We start from the raw sequence: 22260 nt of genomic DNA, 5'->3' as shown, positions 1-22260 counted from the left end.
GATTTAATCTATCCCATTAAATCTGACAGATTTAATCGTTATTGTTTGAGAGATATTGCAATCTTTTTCTGCATTCTTTTTTTAATTTGATTCACCAATGATTTTTAATAAGACCATAAAATTTGTAACGTAATATTGAAACATTTGCGATGTTAAGATGAGTTCATAAACTGTTTACCGCAATTGTCGCAATTTCCTCGACCTATATTTCAAACAATCTAAAAGTTACTGCATGCTGTTTCTGTGTTTCACTCTCATTGATGTTGACAAGGATCATTAAGCCATTTAGCTTTTCTGTTTTATTCTAAAGGACCTAAAAGGATAGAATGTGTAAAATTACCCAGTTGTATTGCACATTCAAGACACAATGGGTTTCATTTTGCCAATTTTCTCATTAATGAAAAATTAAATTAATTGTCTCATTAATAAAAAAAAAATTAAAAGTTTATCACCCTCCTGATTGCTGCTTTCATTGTATGTCTAACATATGCCCTGACTTCAAACTATGCGATAAAAACCAACTCTGTTTCTCAACCACAAGGTATCAAATTTATTTGCACGTGACGAGATTGATGAAATCACGCAAGAACTGATTCCAGTCATGAAGAAGGAATATCCTCGTCGACCTCCGACCGGTGAAAACCTCTACGATTATTTCATTAGTCGATCCAGACAGAACCTCCATGTGGTACTCTGTTTCTCGCCGGTAAGTTCAATATTATCTCTCTGGGAAATCGTGGTGAAATATGAACCTAATATCAGCAAAAAATATTATTTATTGGTACGCCAGCTAATGTAGGTGAAGCCCAGTTGTGAGAATTTTCTCTCATTTTCTAAATTTTTAGTTTGCTAGTCACTAAGGCCACCAGATTCAAAGGGAAAGACTTTTGTAAGAAATATCAGAAATAAATTAAATCAGTTATGGATGTAAATTTAATTATTGTGATTGAGAAGTGAGTATAGCTAATGATATGGTTTTAATGTAGAACATGATGATACTAGTTACTCTCTCTGTTAACCCAACTATTGATAAACGATACAAAATTGATTACGTTTTGCTAGTCACTAAGGCCACCAGATTCAAAGGAGAAGACTTTTGTAAGAATTATCAGATATAAAGTAACTCAGTTTTGGATGTAAATTTTTATTATTGCGATTGAGAAGTGAGTATAGCGTGATGATATTGTTTTAATGTAGAACATGATTATAGTAGTTACTCTCTCTGTTAACCCACCTATTGATAAATGATACAAAATTGATTACGTTTTGCTAGTCACTTAAGGCCACCAGATTCAAAGGAGAAGACTTTTGTTATCAGAGATAAAGAAAATCAGTTTTGGATGTAAATTTTTATTATTGCGAATAAGAAGTGAGTATAGCTAATGATATGGTTTTAATGTAGAACATGATCGTACTAGTTACTCTTCTGTTAACCCAACTATTGATAAACGATACAAAATCGATTACCATATTGAGTTGTATGTATTTTAGATCCTCCTGCAAGCAGGAACTCGCGAAGAAGCCATCATTGGCTTATCAAAGCCGCAAACTGACCGAAGTCAGTCTCTTAGATTCATAGTTAACCTCCATGATTATGAATTGTCAACAACTCTGTAACTGGACGACATAAATTAATCTTGGAGTACCTAGAACTCGGGACCTTATGATTGGAAGGCACCAGCATTAACCACTGAGCTAACACTCCTGATTTAGTTGTTAAATATTCATTACGTCTCAATTCTCTAAAGGTGGGTGAAAAGTTTAGAAACCGTGCCCTGAAGTTCCCCGGTCTGATCTCGGGTTGTACGATGGATTGGTTCAGCCGATGGCCCAAAGATGCTCTGATCGCCGTGGCATCTCACTTCCTGGCGTCGTTTGATATTTCCTGCACTGACGATGTCAAGAAACAGGTACAACAGGCCATGGGAATGTTTCAAGATGGCGTGGCAGAAACTTGCATCGACTATTTTGAAAGGTAAAAGTCACCGAATTTGAATTTAGTTTTCCAAACAGAACAGATTTTATTGTATGTAAAGAAGGTTGGCTACAACAGAGAAGGATTGATTATGAATGATTATGGACCCCAGAAGTTTTCAAGTGCAAAGCTGAATATGAACGGCAGTCAAAAGGCTGAGGTCAGAGGTCAGAAGAAGCAAGTAATATGCTTGTGACAAGGTGGTCAGCAAAATGTCTTACCATGTTTGCTCAGTGTGTTGTATAGAGGTTTTCTTGTGCTTAATTCTTCAATCTGTGCATTTCACTAGTTTGTTTAAGATTAATTTCTAAGATTCTCATAATTAATACTGAACAATAGTCATGTCAAAATATAGACATGTTATATAACCAAAATGCTGCAAATTGTTGATATATCAGTTTGACCTGGTTCACCAAGTTGTTTAACAATGCCTAAATTAATCAATACCAATGCATAATAATGTTAAAATTAAACCAATGTTCATCAGTGTTAAACATGTTATTCCAATGTTACACAATGCCTAGTATGTTGATCAGTCTTCAGATGATGTACACGTTGATGTTAAACAAAGGCTGTGTTAATCGATCTTAAATGTTGGCTATGTTAAACGATTTCCTAAGGTTCCCATTCGATTGGTCTTCCCCAGGTTCCGACGTTCTGCCCACGTAACCCCTAAATCCTACCTGTCCTTCATCGGTGGGTACAAACAGATTTACTCTGTTAAATACGGAGAAATCAACGAACTCTCTCAGCGTATGACCACAGGATTGAATAAACTAGTCGAAGCCTCTCAATCCGTAGCCGAGTTGAGTCAAGAACTGGTGGTAAAGGAAAAAGAACTGGCCGTTGCTTCGAAACAAGCAGAAGAGGTAATGTTCCAATCAAGAGCCCTTCTCTTTTTCCACTTTTTTTTTATTAGAGTTACAATTTTAAAAGCTTTTCAGATATTTGTTATGACATTTTTATTCAAAGCTGTTATGTTGAAGTGAGCGAGGTTCAAGTTAGAGAAGTGCTTAGCATTAGAAGTATTGTTTCGATATTTGAAAAAATAAAAATATCATAATGTAAGATTTAAATGTTTGAAAACAGAAGTCAAGGTGCCAAATTAGAAGAGGTAATGTTCCAATCAAGAGCCCTTCTCTTTTCCACCTTTGTTGATTAGACTTACAATTTTAAAAGCTTTTTAGATATTTGTTGTGAAATTTTTTATTCAAAGCTGTTATGTTGAAGTGAGCGAGGTTCAAGTTAGAGAAGTGCTTAGCATTAGAAGTATTGTTTTTATATTTGAAAAAAATCAAAATATCATAATGTTAGTTTTAAATATTTGAAAATAGAAGTCAATGTGCCAAATTATTTTTATGTCCATAATGTTTATTTCTGATTTCTTGTATATGTACTCCACTTTGTGAAACTTTCCTCTCTTTCCTTTTGAAGGTCCTAGCTGGTGTAACGGTCAAGGCTCAGGCAGCAGAGAAGGTCAAAGTTCAAGTTCAAAAAGTGAAAGACAAAGCTCAGGCTATTGTTGATGAAATTGAGGTGAAATTTTTATTAAAAATTACTTTGATATTATAAAGGCTTTGGTAAAAAAAATCAAAGGAAAAATTAAATTTGATATAATTTTTGAAATAAATTGGGAAAAATGTTTTGGTATTATTTTGGTGAGAATTAAGATTTTTGGTCAAATCTTAATGAAAAAGAAATTTGGTAAAAGAAATTCTCTGCTTACAAAGGTCTCCAATGTTACATATGAAGATATGTGGATCCAGACATATTTATTGTACCTTACATACAATTGGGAAGTTTCTTGTATAAGCATCTGGGTGGATATATACAAAAAGTTTGTAAAATGCCTGGAATTTTACTTACTTCCGTACAAAGCTAGCAATTACAGTGAAAATAATTTTTGATTGTGATTTTGGCCATCAAGCTAAGTTCAATTTGAGATCAAAATGTCGAATTGTTCATAGTAACATTTTTCAAACGCTCTAATGTTAGGAAGATTTTGCTTCTTAATTTCAAGTTGTGCACCATTTTATGAGTTTGGCCCCAAAAAACCTCTGAAGCTAGACCCCTCTCACAGTCATTGGCGACCTGTCCTCCTTTCTGGGGATAAAACAGGTTAACACTATTCTTTCTGATTTAACCTCCATTCAGGCCGACAAGAAAGTTGCGGAAGCTAAGCTGGAGGACGCCAAGCCAGCCCTGGAGGAAGCAGAGGCGGCTCTGAACACCATCAAACCGGCCCACATCTCGACCGTCAGGAAGCTGGGAAAACCACCGCATCTCATCATGAGGATCATGGACTCCGTGCTTCTTCTCTTCCAGACCAGAATCAAACCGGTGGAGCTAGACCCCGAGAGACCCTGCATCAAACCGTCGTGGTCGGACTCGTTAAAGGTTAGATCGTTGAAAATGATATTTAACGTTAGACAGGGATGATGGTGAGATTCCTCGTTTGGCTGCTTTGTGTATTAAAGAAACTGTAAAACAGGGATGGAAAAAAATGGTTGATGATTGATAATGGGAGACAAAAGAAATGGATATTTATTTTTAGAAACAATGGTACCCCCCTTCATCCATTTTGCAGACTTGGGTACCATCCTTGCAAAATGTCAAAACTTCTGAAAATTACCCTCTGGAGCACAATTATTTTCCAAGTTCACAAAAACTCAAAATTAACAGCTATCACGTGTTGTACTTCTCGTGGAGACATAAAAAATCTGAACATTACCATTTCAGCAAGATGTGCATACCTGTATCAAAAAGTAAAAATCGGGAAAAATTAATATTTTGTACACTTGATACCAAGCAAAGTAAATGTTTACTTTCAAAATGGTAAGTTTCAGATTTTGGCGGGTTTACATGAAAAGTTGTCAAGTTTATTTTCAAGAGCAATTTGGGAAGAAATTATACATTAAACCATCTTTGCAATGCATGGAAGGCAAACAATTTTCTACAGAGACAATTTTTCAATATATGTTTAGCTCATATTGCTGCAACTTTGACAAAGTTGAGTGAGTACTGGTTCAGAGAAGGATAAAGACTATTACAAAAATTAATAATTTTGTCCCTTCTGTTACTGTTACTTGTCATTTAGCCTTTGAAGAAGATCCTGCTAGGATCGAAACGTCAGGCCAACATACTTTTACATATTCTCTTACACAGGCTCTCTAGTGGATAAGCAGTTTGCTAACAGTTTTATTTTATTTTAAAAATTACCTGTGGAAGAACTTTGTCTGTATAATAGAGTGAAGCTATTTAGTGATAAGTTTCAGTCAATCTATCATCATCATTTTTACATCTTTTGTTTACAGATGATGGGTGGTTCTGGGTTTCTTCAGGGCTTGCTGACATTTAACAAAGATACCATCAACGGTGAGACGGTAGAACTATTAGAGCCGTACCTCAGGATGGAAGACTATAATCTAGAGACTGCCAAGAAGGTAATTTAATGTTATCATTGTTTCGGTTATTGCTGGCTCGCTGCTGGATGAAATAGGTCATGTCACCGTCCATTAGGTGATTACCCAGTCTTAACCAGTTGTAACTAGTTTTAACCAGTCTAAACCAGTTTTGAAGAATTTATTTATCAGAAACTAGAGCACTCCCCAGCATCAAAGCATATCTTGAGGGTAACAAAGATTTACTCATTGTCCCCCCCAACCCACCTAACCAGCCAGTCAGATTTTCTATCCCCATATAATAATTCCATTCTTACTCTAATATTTCAAGAAATGACAGTCAACTAATAAGCCTCCCTTGGTCAACGGACCAGAGAACTGTGACGCAAATTTTGCTCTGGGATGCTTTATTCCCTTTCCTTACATTGTTCCTCGGTCTATTCTGAGACTCTGATCTTAATATATGTATTAACCGTGAAATTCGTAAGCATAACATTGGCCAGTTCAATGAGAGCGTTATTGAAAACTGTACCTATCATCAGAAGCTTATCGTTATCGTTAACTGGTGTATGGTTGCTGTACTAAGTAGAACCTAGGATTTGGATCAAAGAATTTGATCTTGTGTGTATATGCTTGGACATAGAACCAGATATGGATCGAGACCTTGCACCTGATGCGAGATACCCAAACCAGTGCAGGTTCTTGCATGCAAATGTTAGCGACTGGATGGAATTGTGAAGACTTGGACAAGTATGAGAAGCATTTATCCTGGATCCTTGTTTCTATGATACGAACCTATATACAGTGCTCGTGGACTTGGACAAATGTTTTAACAGACAAGTGCCAGGGACTGTGACTTCAAATAGGCTAAAATATGTTTGAATTTCTTCTTCCCTTTTTTCCAGGTGTGTGGTGACGTAGCTGGCCTCTGTGCTTGGACCAAGGCCATGTCGTTCTTTTATGGTATAAACAAAGAAGTGTTGCCATTAAAGGTAAGTTTGGTCTGTCTAAATACGGATATGACTAAAACCAAGCATGTCGATCAATAACGTTTTGCTGGGTGTTGTTGTGAGGGGGAAATGAAGTTATAATATGCATATGCATTTTCTGTCATATACTTCTTTTTTTTTCTTCCTTTTATTTTGTTTCTGCTTTTCGTCTTTACTATTAAGTTATATAACAATACCATTATCATTTTTTTCATTTTTTGTTGTATAATTTGTAAATGTTACAGGCCTCTGACACCTCTACGAGCATATAGAGATGATAAAACTGAGTATGAAGCTTTTGGCTTTCATCATATACTTGAAACAAAAACTTGACAACAGATTTAAACATATTTTAAAACTGACAGATAATTCACTGGTTTAGCAAATGTGCTTTAATTTTCAATTGTTTTTCTTTAGTCTTTCCTCCAAAGCAAATTCGATATTTTCAAGATGGCAGATTTGCTGTAAATTTACGCAAAGGAACTTCACACCCTTTATTTCTGTTTTGTCTCCTTTAAGGCTAATTTGGCTATTCAAGAAGGTCGATACACGGCTGCCATGACGGATTTGAACAAAGCTCAGGAGCAGCTGGACGCCAAGCAACGGGAACTAGACGCCGCTCAGGCAGAGTACGACGCAGCCATGAAAAAGAAACAGGTAAGGATTTAACAGAGGGAAAATGATTGTAATGAGTGAAAATGATTTTAATGAAGGAAAATCAGTGTAATGATGGAAACTGATTTTAATGAGGGAAAATGATTGTAATGAGAGAAAATGATTGTAATGAGGGAAAATGATTTTAATGCGGGAAAAATTATTGTAATGAGGGAAAATAATTTTAATGAAGGAAAATCAGTGTAATGATGGAAACTGATTTTAATGAGGGAAAATGATTGTAATGAGAGAAAATGATTGTAATGAGGGAAAATGATTTTAATGCGGGAAAAATTATTGTAATGAGGGAAAATAATTTTAATGATGGAAAATTATTTTAATGAAGAGGTGGCTGTTCCTGTTGCTCCTTCATTGTCAGGGAATATTAAAAAGGAAAAACCTTTCAAGTTAGAATTTGGTAAAGTATAATAAAAGTGAAAAAGGAACAGTATCTGCCACAAATGTTGTGAAATTAATTTGATTCCTGAGTTATTTCAACTGGCAGTTGTTAGCTTGAAGATGAATAAGGTTATATTTTGTTGAAGGGGGATTTTTTTGGGGGGCGGGAGGGAGAGCTGGGTACATTTTTTTCTCTTTTTCATCATCATATTAATTTGGAAAGTTGTTCAAAATGTCATCTAAGTGTCTTACATATCTTTTTGACGATGCTTCGGGTTTAGATAGGGAAAAACAAGGCCATATTGGAGTACAATCATAAGTTAACAACCAGACTTGTTATAGAGGGATGGACATTAGAACAGATTTTTGTTAATGTGCATTTTTTTTTGGCATGGATTCCATTTCTCTAACATTGTCCTCCTTCCTCCCCAGGATCTGTTAGACGATGCAGATAATTGTAGACGGAAGATGGAGGCAGCATCTGCTCTGATCAGTGGTCTGGGAGGAGAGAAAGAGAGGTGGACTCAACAGAATAAGGAGTTTAAAGCACAAATAGGGAGGTAGGTGATGATGTCACTGGATACATGACAACGGTTACACTAAAAGTATTTATTGGAATACTTAATATGCAGCTTTAATATCAAAGGTCAATAATAAAAGACTTCAATGTCAGTGGCCATAAAATATCAGCAATGATAGGAAAATAAGTGATGATACTTCTTAGGTAATTTTAAGGGTCATTCTAGGCCAGAGGATCTCATAAGTAGCCCACAGGCCAAATCCAGTCAGCAAAAGCTTTTGATCCTGTCCATGAAAAAAAAAACTATACACATAATCTTGGGCTAATAGGTTATGTGAGCCCCAAAAGACTTAGGCTTGAGCAGCCTATCATATGCATTGCTCCTTTAGGACAACTTAGGTATAGTGAGCTTTGGGTTAGCTTTGGCCGTTTTTTCCAACCAATGTTTCTGTCGGGGCCCTTGTAGAACCAATATCCTAGGTAAACTATTCAAGTTACTCCCAAATATGAAAGAGAGCTAAATTAGAAAACAAGATGTCTTAGGTTTTTTGCTTTCCATTTCTCTCTCCCTCCCTCTCTCCTTTACTGTGTTACCATCCCCTTTTTTTTTTCTTTTTTTTCATTTTTTTTTTCCATTTCATTTATTAAATTTGACTTTACCACTCAACATCTCTGACATTGCTCAATATTTTCAGAGTAACTGGACGTACATCATATTCTTCACCTAGTCATAGAGTTATTTATTCGGTATTTTTTTTCGGTACTTATTCGGTATTTCGGTAATCGGTATATATTATTCGGTATATTTTGGTATTTATTTTTGTATATATTTTTTGGTATTTCGGTATATATTATTCGGTATATTTCGGTATTTAATTTTATTCGGTATTTAATCGGTATTTAATAGTAGTGAACATCGTTGTTTACATCTTCCTCGTAATCCTTCTCGGCAGGCTGGTGGGTGACGTTCTGGTGCTGACCGGTTTCCTCTCATACTCTGGACCATTTAATCAAGAGTATCGAGCCAGGCTCTTAAAGAGCTGGCAGAAGGAGATGAGGACGAGGAAGATTCCGTTCACTTCTCATCTTAACTTGATTGAGATGTTGGCCGATAATCCAACAGTAAGTAACCCACAGTAGCCAACAATTGTCACTTCTGGTGAAAAGGGAGACGAGGGGGGGGTTGGAACTTATTTAAAGCTAATACTGGCTCTTGACTCTGTCAATCATCATGATATTCTTCTAAGGAAAACGTGTTCTCTTTATGTTAATTTTTGGTAAGGCTATACCCTACATTACAGAAAACTGAAAATTGTACCTTTATTCAGAAGGAAGTCCTCTTGATGAAAGAGATAGATAGGTAGTGTCAAGAGACACCCATTTTACAATATGATGTTAAATGTTTGATTTATTTGGACTGAAAATATGGAAAATCAGGAATTTTGATGAAATATTATACAGATCATTATCATAAGGTATCAGAAGTATGAGTATTTAATCTTTTCGCTTTTCTATCAGATCGCCGAGTGGAATCTACAAGGCCTGCCGAATGACGAACTGTCCATCCAGAACGGTATCATCGTGACCAAGGCGTCCCGCTTCCCCCTCCTGATAGATCCCCAGGGGCAGGGCAAGATCTGGATCAAGAACAAAGAGGGCGCTAATGAGCTACAGATAACCTCCCTGAACCACAAGTATTTCAGGAACCACCTGGAGGACTCTCTCTCCCTCGGTCGACCGCTGATGATAGAGGACGTCGGGGAAGAATTGGACCCGGCACTCGATAACGTCCTGGAGAAGAATTACATCAAGAGCGGCAGTTCCTTTAAGGTCAGTGAAAGTGACCAAAACAATCTCAGAGGAGAACAGTAACCACTGTGTTTTACTGTCTGACTAATTGGCCAAGATTCCTTTGTTTGAATCAAAACTCATATGGGTAGTAGAAGAAGTTGGTTGTTATTTCAATAATTAGAAAAAAAGAAGAATAAAATAGCAAGAAAAGAAAAGGGAAGAAACAAAGGAACTTTTGTTATACTCGCTAGAGTCATCAAGCAAAATTGGAATGTTGTTTTGAAAGTTTTATAACTGAAATCCAATCAGTTGTTCCTTGCAATGACCTGTGATAATGAATCAGTGATAAATGCCAATAGAAACTTGATGTATGGCAGACCTTCCAGCGAAACCTTTAATACCTTTAGAAAACCTTTATTTCATAAACGGCTCTTTATTTTTCAAAAATACTCTTTAAAATCTTTAGAAACCTATGTTTTATTTTAAGTTAATGGAAAAAGTATTTTAAAGATTTTGTTTAGAGTAGAAATTTTTTATTCAGTCATGCTAACCATTGGCCATCAAGTTTGTGTGGACAGCCAGACATGATTCATGCAGTGATACAAAACAGACTCACAAACAACAGTTAATGTAAGTCAGGTATTTTAAATAAGGGGCCACAGATGATGTAAAAATGGGCATAGTTGGTTAGTAAGTTACAAATTAACTTCAATTTGGACATTTAAAAACCTAAATTTTCATGTTTGAAGCCTTTTAAAACCTTTTAAAAAAACCTTCATTTTTGTTGAAGAGCCGCTGGGCGGTCAGTGTAGGGAATTTCTGTGCAAGAAGCATTTCCTACATAGTAGTGTTATCTCTACCTTACTGCTGTATATATGTATCAGTGTAACCCTGTGTCTATTCTTGAGCATATCAACAGTGAACCCGTTACGATCAATTGGCTTAACGCCATGCTTTGCATGACTTCAATGTTATTCACGATGTTGATACTTAGCAATATTTTTATTTTGAATTTTCCAAATATTTATTATATTTCATTAGGTGAAAGTGGGTGATAAGGAAGTTGATGTGATGGATGGCTTCTCACTGTACATCACTACCAAACTACCTAACCCCTCCTACACCCCCGAGGTCAGTGCTAAGACCTCTATCATTGACTTTACGGTCACCATCAAGGGTCTGGAGGACCAGCTTCTGGGACGTGTCATCCTGACAGAAAAGAGTGTAAGTCCAGAATGCTCTGTGTCTTGTTTCATAGTTAATAGATTACGCTAGAGGTGTTGATCATTGTAAATTGTTGTAAATCTAAACACCCTGGCTCTGTAAATTCATTTATCGGTATTTTGCAATGGTCACACCCCCTCTAGGTGAAGTTGGAAACTTACACAACCCTAGATAAATCCATCAGAAAAAGAAATATTGGAACAAACCAAAAAAATTGATTATAAGTGTGTCACTATGGCTATCCACAAAAATTGTTTAAAAAATTTCCTTATTTTCTAAAGCTAGTCACTATGACTAACATATTCACTAACTTGTAAATTTAAAACTGAAATCATTTCTACCGTGAAGACATGTGTAACATATTATAAGTGAAATGTCTATGTATCATCATGTTTGTGTTTGCAATGGTGCCTTTTTACTGTTTTGATTTATTGTTGACTATGCTACTTACCAATCATGGTAAAAGTTTAATATGTGTCTTATAAGCATCCATAAGGCTAATCACTGAAAGTGACTGGGATGCAAGACTAGCAATAAAAAAGGAAAAATGAAACTAAAAATGAGTTTAGTTTTCTTAAGACAAATCTTGATACCTCCAATTTTAGGAACTGGAAGCTGAGAGAACCAAGTTGGTGGAGGACGTGACTGCTAACAAGCGAAAGATGAAAGAACTAGAGGACAACCTTTTGTACCGTCTGACCAGTGTTCAAGGTTCTCTAGTGGACGACGAATCACTCATCACCGTCCTGCAGACAACCAAGACGACAGCTGAGGATGTCAGTCAGAAACTACAGGTGGCAGCAGACACAGAAATTAAAATCAACACAGCCAGGGAGGAATTCAGACCAGGTAAATCATCAATTATGATATTTTTTTCATGTTTCTGGTATCAAGAAATTTTAAGCAAAAACTAGATAAAAATTTAACTCTTATTCAATTTGATATTCTGATTGATATGGTGTTTTACAAATCATAGAAATAATTTCTGTTTGATTATTTGTTTGTTTGTCAGATATGGTATATTTTGTGTCCTGTTTCATCCACTTTTATCAATAGTGGTTCATAGCTATCTGTTTTAATGCATTTTTTCAGAAAATAGTTTTTCGACCCACACATAGTTACTGTTATTTGTCATTGAGTCATTAAGTATCTTGTAAGGTTTTAGCAATTATGGTTTTATGAGAACATTTGTTCCTTTTGTTCTTTTCCCCTGCAGTGGCCACTCGTGGTAGTATCTTGTATTTCCTGATCACTGACATGTCTATGGTTAACTGCATGTACCAGACCTCACTGAAACAGTTCCTCGGATTGTTCGATATATCCATGGCAAAGTGAGTTCCTATCAATCAAGACACATATTTGGCTGATACACCTGCAGTTATTTATGCATGATTTCTATCCATGCTGAAGTTGGTTTATATATCCATGATACAATGAATAAAACAATACATGTTGCTATTAGTCAGAATGGAGTTATTTTTTTTTAAATTTCAAATCACTACAACTCTTTCCATGATTTTCACATGATTTTGTGGATATTATTTGAGAGTAGTGCATACATGTTCAGCAATTAGTACGCATGACCAGTATCTCTGATGATGTTTGTTTGGGGATGACTGTATTATCTTGATACTTAAACATCTGGCAACATACTTCCTTCAGTCTTAGTAAAATGATTAAATACAACTTTTAAGTGGTCTTTACAAGATTTTTACATGATTTTGTGGATATTAGATCAGAGTATTGCTAACATGTATAGCAATTGTATGCATGATTAGTACTCTGATGATGTTCGTTTGGGGATGCCTGTATTATCTTGATACTTAAACATCTGGCAATATAAACGTCGTTCAGTCTTAGTATCATGATTAAGTACAACTTTTAAGTTACAACTCTTTCCATGATATTCACTTGATTTTGTGGATATTACATGAGAGTATTGCTTACATGTATAGCAATTGTATGCATGACTAGTATCTTTGATGATGTTCTTTTGGAGATGACTGTATTATCTTGATACTCAAGTATCTGGCAACATATACGTCCTTTAGTCTTAGTATAATGATTAAGCTAATCATCTTATTATCATGAATAGGATAATAATTGTCGTTTGCTACCTTGATATTAAAATAAATGGAGTGCCATACTTTGAAACTGAAAATGCAGAGATTGTTTACATATAATGAATTACAAATTACAAACCATGTGATAACTTTGCCAACACAGCTCGACCAAGAGTCCGATAACATCTAAGCGTATCGCTAACATCATCGAGTACATGACATTCGCCGTCTTCAAGTACGCTGCACGTGGCCTCTACGAGGAAGACAAGCTCATGTTTACTCTCTTCCTTGCCCTGAAGATTGACCTTCAAGGAGGAAAGGTCAAACATGAAGAGTTCATGACCCTTATCAAAGGTCAGTATCCTTTAAAAGGCATACATTGACCTTTTAACTTGTTAAAGTAATTTTCACTCTATCACCTTTTCAAGTTACCCTGGTCTTGTAAGGTTTGTTTGATTTGAATGCAACTTTGCAGATAGTGGAAAATGTAACTTGTCATTTTGAAAGTAGTTTTGTAGTCTGTTTGTGATTTATCGTTATAATTACTTGAAGAATGAGGATATTCAATATAATGGCCTATTTCTGCTACCAACTTAAAACATAAAAACTTACATGATATTAAAAAGAAGAGTAAAATTATGTTTATGCTGACGTAAGGCCCAATGTCAGTTTGTCTATATTGAATAAGCGGAAAGATTTTCACATTGAATTAGAAGTGATCACGTTCAGTTCATGAATTATTAAAATCGTAAGTTACTGTTATGCCTCAACTGAAATTTTTTTCATTTTTTTCATTTTAGTTTACAAAAATTGTTATCACTGGAGAACAATATGTTGTTATTTTGATTTTCCTATTGTTGTGTGTTTGTAGACTGATAATTGAAGCTAAAACGTCAATTCTGCTTCTATAAAGTGATAATATTATAATTTACTTGTATTAAATATTGGAAATATAATGTAATTTGTTTATTTTCATTATTGTAATTCCTCTTTTTTATTTCTCTTTTCCTTCTATCCTGTAGGTGGTGCCTCGCTTGATCTCAAGGCTTGCCCTCCTAAACCGAGTAAATGGATTCTTGACATAACTTGGCTCAATTTAGTAGAACTCTCCAAGCTGAAAAACTTTTCTGACATCCTAAATCAGGTAATTAAATAAAATTATTTCTCCAGCTTCTTAAATCTCCTTTATATTTTATAAGTTTAACATATGAAAATCTTATCTCTATGTATTAATCTTTTTAGATGTAGAGTTAACATGTCATCCTGTATGACTGAAGTCCATGTGTCTCTAATTTAGCAATTATCATCACGAAGAAGGGTGCTAACCTTCTAGTAATGGACTGCCTCTTTTCTATCTGCTAAGTACCGTCTATCAGCAAGTTTGGGATTTGAAGCATCCGATACACAAGATGTGGGACAATTTAATGGTTTTGATGAAAAAAAAGGAATCCATTATTAAGTCTGAAATAGCTGTATTACTTGTTTTGGTTGGTGTGATCCACTAAAACAGGTCTTGTACACCCTCTACTCAATCTCGAACATCCCAAGTTTGCAATCAATCGATCCCAGGGCAATATAATCTTAACTGCTGGCCTTGTTGCTCCCGAATCAATTGATCCCATGGCAATATAATCTTACCTACTTGCCTTGCTTCTTCCTAATACCTTCTGTCTTTTTCATCGTCGTTTGTCAGATAAGCCGCAATGAGAAGCAGTGGAAACACTGGTTTGATAAGGATGCCCCGGAGGAACATGCAATCCCTGATGGATATGAGCAGTCCTTAGACGTATTCAGGAAGCTGCTCCTTATCAGGTCCTGGTGTCCTGACAGGACCCTTGCCCAGGCTAGGAAGTTCATTGGTGAGCTGGACTTGTGGGAATAATTCCAGATAATGTCAGCATTCTTCAATGTTTGTAATAAGTCACAACTCATGTCCCCAAATTCAAAAGGGAAGTCACTAGAACGAATTTTCCAACTTGTTGGCAGTACAGTCACTTGGATCCATGACAAGTCAGGCAGGAAAATTACCCACAACGACTTGACCCAACCTTAACATGAATCAAATTATTACTAACTCTGGCATTTGTATGCAACAATCTTGTTGCTGCTTTACATTTGTATATGTTCACTCTTTTTGTTAACCGTTCTAAAGTTTTAGGACATTTCGTCATGTAATGTCAGGCTGTTATAGATGCTGATGTAAAATGCCTTTTTCTATATATTGATGTTCAAAACCAACTGTTTTTGCTATGTGAATTAAAGTTGTTCTTTGTAGGCCATGAATGGATAAATGCACGTTACTCTCTCTTTACCAATACAATTAAGCACCTTTATAGGTTTTGTGTGCCTTGGTGTTTGGAAAAATGATTCACTCTAAATCCTAGTAAACAGCTGACATGAAAACATGCATATTTGTTCATTTGTTAGCTAATTACTACAAGTTTGTTTAGAAGTAAATGTTGCATGCAAGCATTTCTACTAACCATGACCATTTGTATTACCCTTTATATCTAACATTACCCTCTTATTGAACTATGTGTTACCCTTTATATCTAACATTACCCTCTTATTGAACTATGTGTTACCCTTTATATCTAACATTACCCTCTTATTGACCTATGTGTTACCCTTTATGTCTGACATTACCCTCTTATTGACCTATTCATTACCCTCTATGTCTAACATTACCCTCTTATTGACCTATGTATTACCCTTTATGTCTAACATTATCCTCTTAGTCGACTCTCTGGGAGAACCTTATGCCGAGGGTGTCATCTTGGATCTGGAGGGTACCTGGGAAGAATCTGACAGTCGCACCCCTCTGATCTGCTTCCTGTCGATGGGTAGCGACCCCACAAATAACATAGAGCTGGTGGCCAAGAAGAAAAAGATAGAGTGTAGGGCCATCTCCATGGGGCAGGGACAAGAGGTCCATGCGAGGAGACTCATGCAGCAGTCCATGACTAACGTAAGTATGGAAAAGGTGGGAAGAGGCATGTCTTGACAAGTATCTGTGGATACTGAAGTTATTACTGAAAAATTACTGCATCAGGGAATATCAGCAAAAAGAAAGGAATGCCTGGGCAGAAAGCAAGCTAAATGTTTTCTACTAAGTACTTTGTTTTAGGAAAAATTGAACCCAAAAAACTTTGTTTACAGCTAATTTTGTAGTTTAAACAAATAAATTTTTCTAAAGGGATTCTCTCTGTATCTGCCCCTGGTGCATATATTTTAATGGTCTGATCAAGATATGCGGTAGCATTGATCATTTGAAAGAAACTGACGATGCAAATGTGGGATATTATCGCATCATGTTTTGCAAGAATTACAAGTAACTTACTTTATTCTTTACTTTTGAAGCTATCTTTGGTATTAAAATCACCTTAAAAAATAGTACCTTCACTCTTTGGATCTTTGGATGGAATTTACTCATCAATTCTAACCTATGACCTTTCTGCAGGGTGGTTGGGTCCTGCTTCAGAACTGCCATCTGTCTCTGGACTTCCTGGGCGAGGTGATGGACACAGTGATTGAGACGGAGACCGTCCACGAGTCCTTCAGACTGTGGATGACCACCGAAGTACACAAGCAGTTCCCGATCAGTCTTTTACAGGTAAGAGGATGTAAACTGGACAAGATTAATTCAATTTAGAGGTGACCGGTCGTCTCGTTGGACGATGTAAGACGTCTCTGCAGTCAATGCTTCTTAACAGTAAAAATATTTCATCATGAAATGTCTGTTACAGTTTATAAAGTTTGACATCGTTTAAGTCTTTTAGAATTCTCCTGAAGTCTTACGTGAAAATGTGAATATAAACCATTCGCTGAACTATATACTGTCATGAGACTAGGGGTGAAGTTTAACTTGATTCACATCTAATAATTAATGAGAATGACGTTTAAAAATACTTTTTATTTTGTTTTTTATTTTGTTTTGTTTTTTATTTGAAATAGGATCACTTTGGATCAAAATTAATGCCCTGTAACTATTTTCTTATACTGAGTAGTTGGACTATTTGAGTAAAGAAACAGATTGGTTACATGTGTTTCATCTCTCTACATTTATTTTGTATTTCATCAAGGTAAATTACTGCTGTATTAAAGGATTTGCCTAGAAAATTTAAAAAAATATATACCATGCATTAGCCATTTCTTTCTTCATTTTTTTTAAATTGACATATGTCCCTTCTTTCTCATCAGATGTGCATTAAATTTACCAATGAACCACCTCAGGGTATCAAAGCTGGCTTAAAGAGGACCTACACAGGTATTACTCAGGACCAATTGGACGTATCCAATCTACCTCAGTGGAAACCGATGCTGTATGCAACTACATTCCTACATACCACAGTACAGGTAAATCACAACTGATGATTCCTATCGGTTCACAGTGCAAATGATAGAGCCATGGATAATGGGTACTGTAAGAATGAACTGACTTGTGTTAGGACATAGAGTTAATTACTAGAAGAATAAAAACAGCCAATGTTTATCCTTTGGCAGAGGGCAGGGATGGGTTGTGGGGGTGGGGGAGAGAGGGATTGTGTGGGTGGGGGAGAGAGGGTTTTTAAGGGTGGGGGAGAGAGGGTTTGTGTGGGTCGTAGAGAGAGGGTTGGTTCATGAAGCACAGTCTACCATTTCAAATTTAAGAATTGTAGTTTGAAATTTTTAACTTTACTATCCAAAAGTAGGATATTGGAAAATTGCTTGTTATTAGCCACTGGCTGAGATAGTGTGTACTGATAACATACATTATGTTGACCTCTATATATTGCGTAGAATTTTTTTTGGCGCATTAAATGGGAAAATATGTTCCTTCTATTTGGATATTATTTCCCTTTTTTTTTTAAATCATCTCTGATATATTCAGGAAAGACGCAAGTTCGGTCCTCTGGGTTGGAACATTCCATACGAATTTAACGCGGCTGACTTCAACGCTACCGTGCAGTTTATACAGAACCACCTTGACGACATGGACCTCAAGAAGGTAAAACAAACTCATCTTGAGCAACAATCAACAATCAAATATTAATCAACAATTGGTCATAATTCAAGTTTTTACACTGAAAATCTCCAAACTAGGGGTGTTCAGGTAACTGTATTCTGATTTATAGCTTGTACTTGTATTTGTATTCTTGTGTTTCAGCTTTTCATTTCATTTTTATCATTTACTCATCCCGCGGCTTTCACCATGTCTCACCATTTTCTTTTGTTTCAGAAGCTCAGAAACTTATAATCCCCTTTCATCCATCTCATTGTGTTCACCGTGCTCTTTAACCTGTCTGTATTCTGTGCGTGTTTTTGTCCCCTCTGTTACTGTAACTTGTCATTTAGCCTCTGAAGAAGATCCTGCTAGGATCGAAACGTCAGGCCAACTTACTTTTACACATGATTTATAGCTTGCGTGCAATAATGCAGCTATTAAACTTTGTTTGTTCAAACTGTTTTCTAGTTAACCTTTGTTTGTTGCCTATGATAACCTTCTTGTGAAAATTGTTTTATACTGATTTGTCTAACCTCGTAGTGTTCAAGGAACCTGTATTCCGATTTATGGCTTGCGTGCAATAATGCAGCTATTAAACATTGTTTGTTCAAACTGTTTTCCAGGTAACCTTTGCATTTTTTACCTATGTTAACCTTATGTGAAAACATTTTATGACTTTTGTTTTGTTGTATAATATGTCAAATACTTGCCGTACAAGTTTGCCTTTGTTGATATTATAACAGTCATATTTCAATATCATTACTTACTTTTATATCTTTTAATTTTTCCCAGGGTGTGTCATGGAACACTGTTCGTTATATGATTGGAGAGATCCAATATGGTGGAAGAGTCACAGATGATTTTGATAAGAGACTTCTGAACACTTTTGCGAAGGTAAATAATCCAATTATTTTCTACCACTGAGATCGAACCCAAACCCCTATCCTCCCCCCCCCACGATCGATTTTTTATAAGAGTAATGTTACTACTTGTTGTTAAGCATGATATCTTTGAATAAAATGGATTACACCCTGTGATCATGCTTTGGTAAGGTTCTTGGTATCCATACTTTTGTTTTAGAAAAAAATCCAAAGTTTTGTCCTTTTCAATATGTGGGTTGCAAATGTAGTTATTGTTCTTTGGCTGAAGAATTTCTCTGTAGCATTGTTTTAGTGACGATTGGTAGGGAATCAGCTGTATTTTGTTGTAGACAAATATTTGACCATTTCTTTACACAAAATTAAAAATAGGATGGAAAGTGAGCATGAAAGAGAAAAATAGAATGCTGTGACTTTGTAAATATAAGTCTGTTAAACCATCTGGTTAGGTGGTTGTGTCCAAGGAAGAAGATGAAAAGTGAGTGGTCACTTTAAGTTATTTGGAATAAAAGCCAACTTGAAAGTTTTTTTCTGCATATATCAATGTGCTGACCCTCTCTTTGAGCTGTTGTTAAAAGTTGCATAAGGCCTGGCAAGGTTAACTTCCCACCAAGAAATGATGAAGAAAAACTTGAAATTAATTTGTGGAGAATTATGGTGCGAGCATTCTTTGTCATTGTAGCATTCCATCATTGGTTACATGTCAGACATAATTGTTTTATTTCTTTGGGCAGGTTTGGTTCAGTGAGCAGATGTTCACCAGTTCATTCAGTTTCTTCAAGGGTTACAACATTCCTAAGTGTGCCAATAGCCTACAGTATATTGAGTATATTCAGAGTCTGCCTGCATACGACACCCCAGAGGTCTTTGGACTGCATCCAAATGCTGATATCACGTAAGTAATGAATCCCTCCCCCTCCCCCTCCCCAATCCCCAAGGTGTGAGAACACATTATTCCATATCCAATATTGCCCATGCCCCCAAGTAACCCCAAACATATCGGCTGCAACCCCCCAGATCTCCTTTCTCCAGGCCTGCCAGCCATTTCTATCCCCCTTTATCTCTTCCTTTTAAGCTGAAATAAGTTAAAACATTAAAATGGAAAAATGTTTAATAACAAACGATTTTCATTTTGATGAATTTTTCAGATTTACTAGTCTTGCTAATTTTACTACATGGTTCAAGATATATTTCAAGTTATTAAGTGTGTATTGTACAATTAAAGTGTTAATTAAAGATGTGAAAGGTTGTGAACTATATTGAGCATTATGATATATTTGAAGGTTTTTCTCTAGAACTAGAGGTCAGATTATTCAACCAAATATAAAGCACACTTGATGATGTCATCATTTGGTTGTAATGTGGTGCCAGTCGTGTCACTGTCGGGTATAGTAACTACATTTTGGAAAGTTGCTTTAAATTTGTTCGTTGATTACCACTGTACGTTCGTGTTTTACTTACCACTCACAGATACCAGAGTAATACAGCTAGGACAGTCCTAGACACCATTCTGAGCATACAGCCTAAGGACAGTGGCGGGGGAGGAGGCGATACCAGGGAGGTAGTGGTGCAGCGTATGGCCGACGACATGCTCGGTAAACTACCCGACGATTACATTCCATATGAGGTATGTCTGATTATTCAGTCGTATGTTTATATTTCTAATTGGGTTTAGATTACACTTTGTTCATGTTGACAATCCATATGCAAATATGTGGCTTTAAGCTAAACATACTTTATGTGCGGTATAAATTTGGACATTAATGGTTTGTGGTTTACACTCTTGTGTTGGCTGACAACCTGTTTTTCACTTTTGGGCCTACTTTATATCTTTGCAAATTCGGAGTAGAAAGTTTATTATTATTGAGATGCTGTTGATTATCCCTGGATTAATACTTTGTGATTGTGGATTAATATTTGGTGATTGCTACTAGGTGAGGCTTCCGTGATGGTAAGGTTGACCTCATTTCTGTGGAATATCCATCACAAAAGAACATATAAAACATTTGATAGCACATAGTGTTTTTAACCCTGAAGTGTATAAGGAGTTTTCATTCTTTATGTTAGTTACATGGAAAAAACAAATGAAAGGTGGAAGCTAAATTTGAGGAATCTTTGAGACTTAAATTTTTTTTTTAAAAAGATTAAAATTCCATGTTTGCATCAGATGTGAAAAGACTAGCAATACACATTTTCTTCAGATGAGGAAATAATTGTTTTAAATAATAATTTCTTGTTTAACAGGTCAAGCAATGCCTTCAGAAGATGGGAGCCTTGCAGCCAATGAACATCTTCCTACGTCAAGAGCTGGATCGTATGCAACGGGTCATTTCATTGGTCAGGACCACCCTGAAGGATCTGAAGTTAGCCATCGATGGTACCATCATTATGAATGATGTGAGTTGGAATGAATTTCTATTAGAACCGAATCTAAACATCTTGATACTTCCTTTGGGTCTGGAATTATGAATAGGTAGCCCACGGGCCAAATCTGGCCCACTCAAGATTTCAGTCCGGGCTGCAAGAAAGAAAACTTTAGACCACAATCTTGCACTTTAATATCTTGTCTGAGGACCGTTAAAGCCTTTGACTTGAGCACTTACTGTACATATTGCTCAATCTACGAATGATTTAGTTCTCTCTAACACTTTGAAACAATCTATCTCGATTGAAAACACCTGCTCTGGGAGATTCCCATCGAATCCTAGAAGGAAAAATTTATCGTTTTGACTTTACAAAGTGATTTTTTGATTTGTGCAGTTTGTTAATCATGAAACGATAAACATACCAAAGCTCTGTGTAGCAAACACTGGCTTTACATAATTTGTGTAACAATTTAGCTTGACTTGTGCAGCGTTTTACCGTATTATGCCTGACAAATTAATCCCAGTGATTAATCACAGTGATGAGAAATGAGATATCACCTTCTGGTGTTCCGCTGACCTCAATATGCACGCAGAACAGCCTTTTTTCCTTGTCTGTTATCGATCGTTCGCTGTGAAATTTTGTCTCTGTTTTGTGCAGAATCTCCGAGATGCTCTGGACTGCATGTATGATGCCCGTATCCCTGAATCTTGGAAGAAGATCTCGTGGGCCTCATCGACTCTAGGTTTCTGGTTTACTGAATTGATAGAGAGAGATGCTCAGTTTAGGAAGTGGTGTTTCCAAGGAAGACCAAACTCATTCTGGATGACAGGATTCTTTAATCCTCAGGGATTCTTAACAGCTATGAGACAGGTAGGTGTCAGTGGGTGAAGGTGGGGATTGTTTAGGGGGTGGGTGGGGAGGGACACTGATCAGAGTTTCTGCCTGTGGGTGAGGACGGGATAAATTGGTTAGAGTGTCTGCTCCACCATCATTAGTCTCCAGTTCTAAATCCATG

General features: G+C 36.3%; 1 protein-coding gene across 1 annotated transcript in view; it reads left to right on the top strand.

Moving 5' to 3' along the window:
* The window catches only part of LOC139965575 (dynein axonemal heavy chain 5-like), a 75374-nt gene that overhangs the window by 46317 nt on the left and 6797 nt on the right, over window positions 1-22260 (top strand). The window contains exons 51-76 of the mRNA XM_071968087.1: window positions 542-706; window positions 1749-1975; window positions 2622-2844; window positions 3410-3511; window positions 4130-4372; window positions 5290-5418; window positions 6282-6368; window positions 6885-7022; window positions 7851-7978; window positions 8892-9060; window positions 9457-9768; window positions 10771-10953; window positions 11559-11802; window positions 12170-12284; window positions 13180-13370; window positions 14039-14160; window positions 14710-14875; window positions 15755-15984; window positions 16477-16629; window positions 17217-17372; window positions 17887-18003; window positions 18793-18894; window positions 19613-19773; window positions 20349-20505; window positions 21123-21275; window positions 21903-22115. Of these exons, the coding sequence (XP_071824188.1) occupies window positions 542-706; window positions 1749-1975; window positions 2622-2844; window positions 3410-3511; window positions 4130-4372; window positions 5290-5418; window positions 6282-6368; window positions 6885-7022; window positions 7851-7978; window positions 8892-9060; window positions 9457-9768; window positions 10771-10953; window positions 11559-11802; window positions 12170-12284; window positions 13180-13370; window positions 14039-14160; window positions 14710-14875; window positions 15755-15984; window positions 16477-16629; window positions 17217-17372; window positions 17887-18003; window positions 18793-18894; window positions 19613-19773; window positions 20349-20505; window positions 21123-21275; window positions 21903-22115 (4386 nt within the window). The remainder of the gene's footprint in view (window positions 1-541; window positions 707-1748; window positions 1976-2621; window positions 2845-3409; window positions 3512-4129; window positions 4373-5289; window positions 5419-6281; window positions 6369-6884; window positions 7023-7850; window positions 7979-8891; window positions 9061-9456; window positions 9769-10770; window positions 10954-11558; window positions 11803-12169; window positions 12285-13179; window positions 13371-14038; window positions 14161-14709; window positions 14876-15754; window positions 15985-16476; window positions 16630-17216; window positions 17373-17886; window positions 18004-18792; window positions 18895-19612; window positions 19774-20348; window positions 20506-21122; window positions 21276-21902; window positions 22116-22260) is intronic.

This window comes from Apostichopus japonicus, chromosome 3, assembly GCF_037975245.1.
Source record: "Apostichopus japonicus isolate 1M-3 chromosome 3, ASM3797524v1, whole genome shotgun sequence".
Taxonomy (NCBI): Eukaryota; Metazoa; Echinodermata; class Holothuroidea; order Aspidochirotida; family Stichopodidae; genus Apostichopus; species Apostichopus japonicus.
This window is presented reverse-complemented; position numbering and strand designations above follow the sequence as displayed.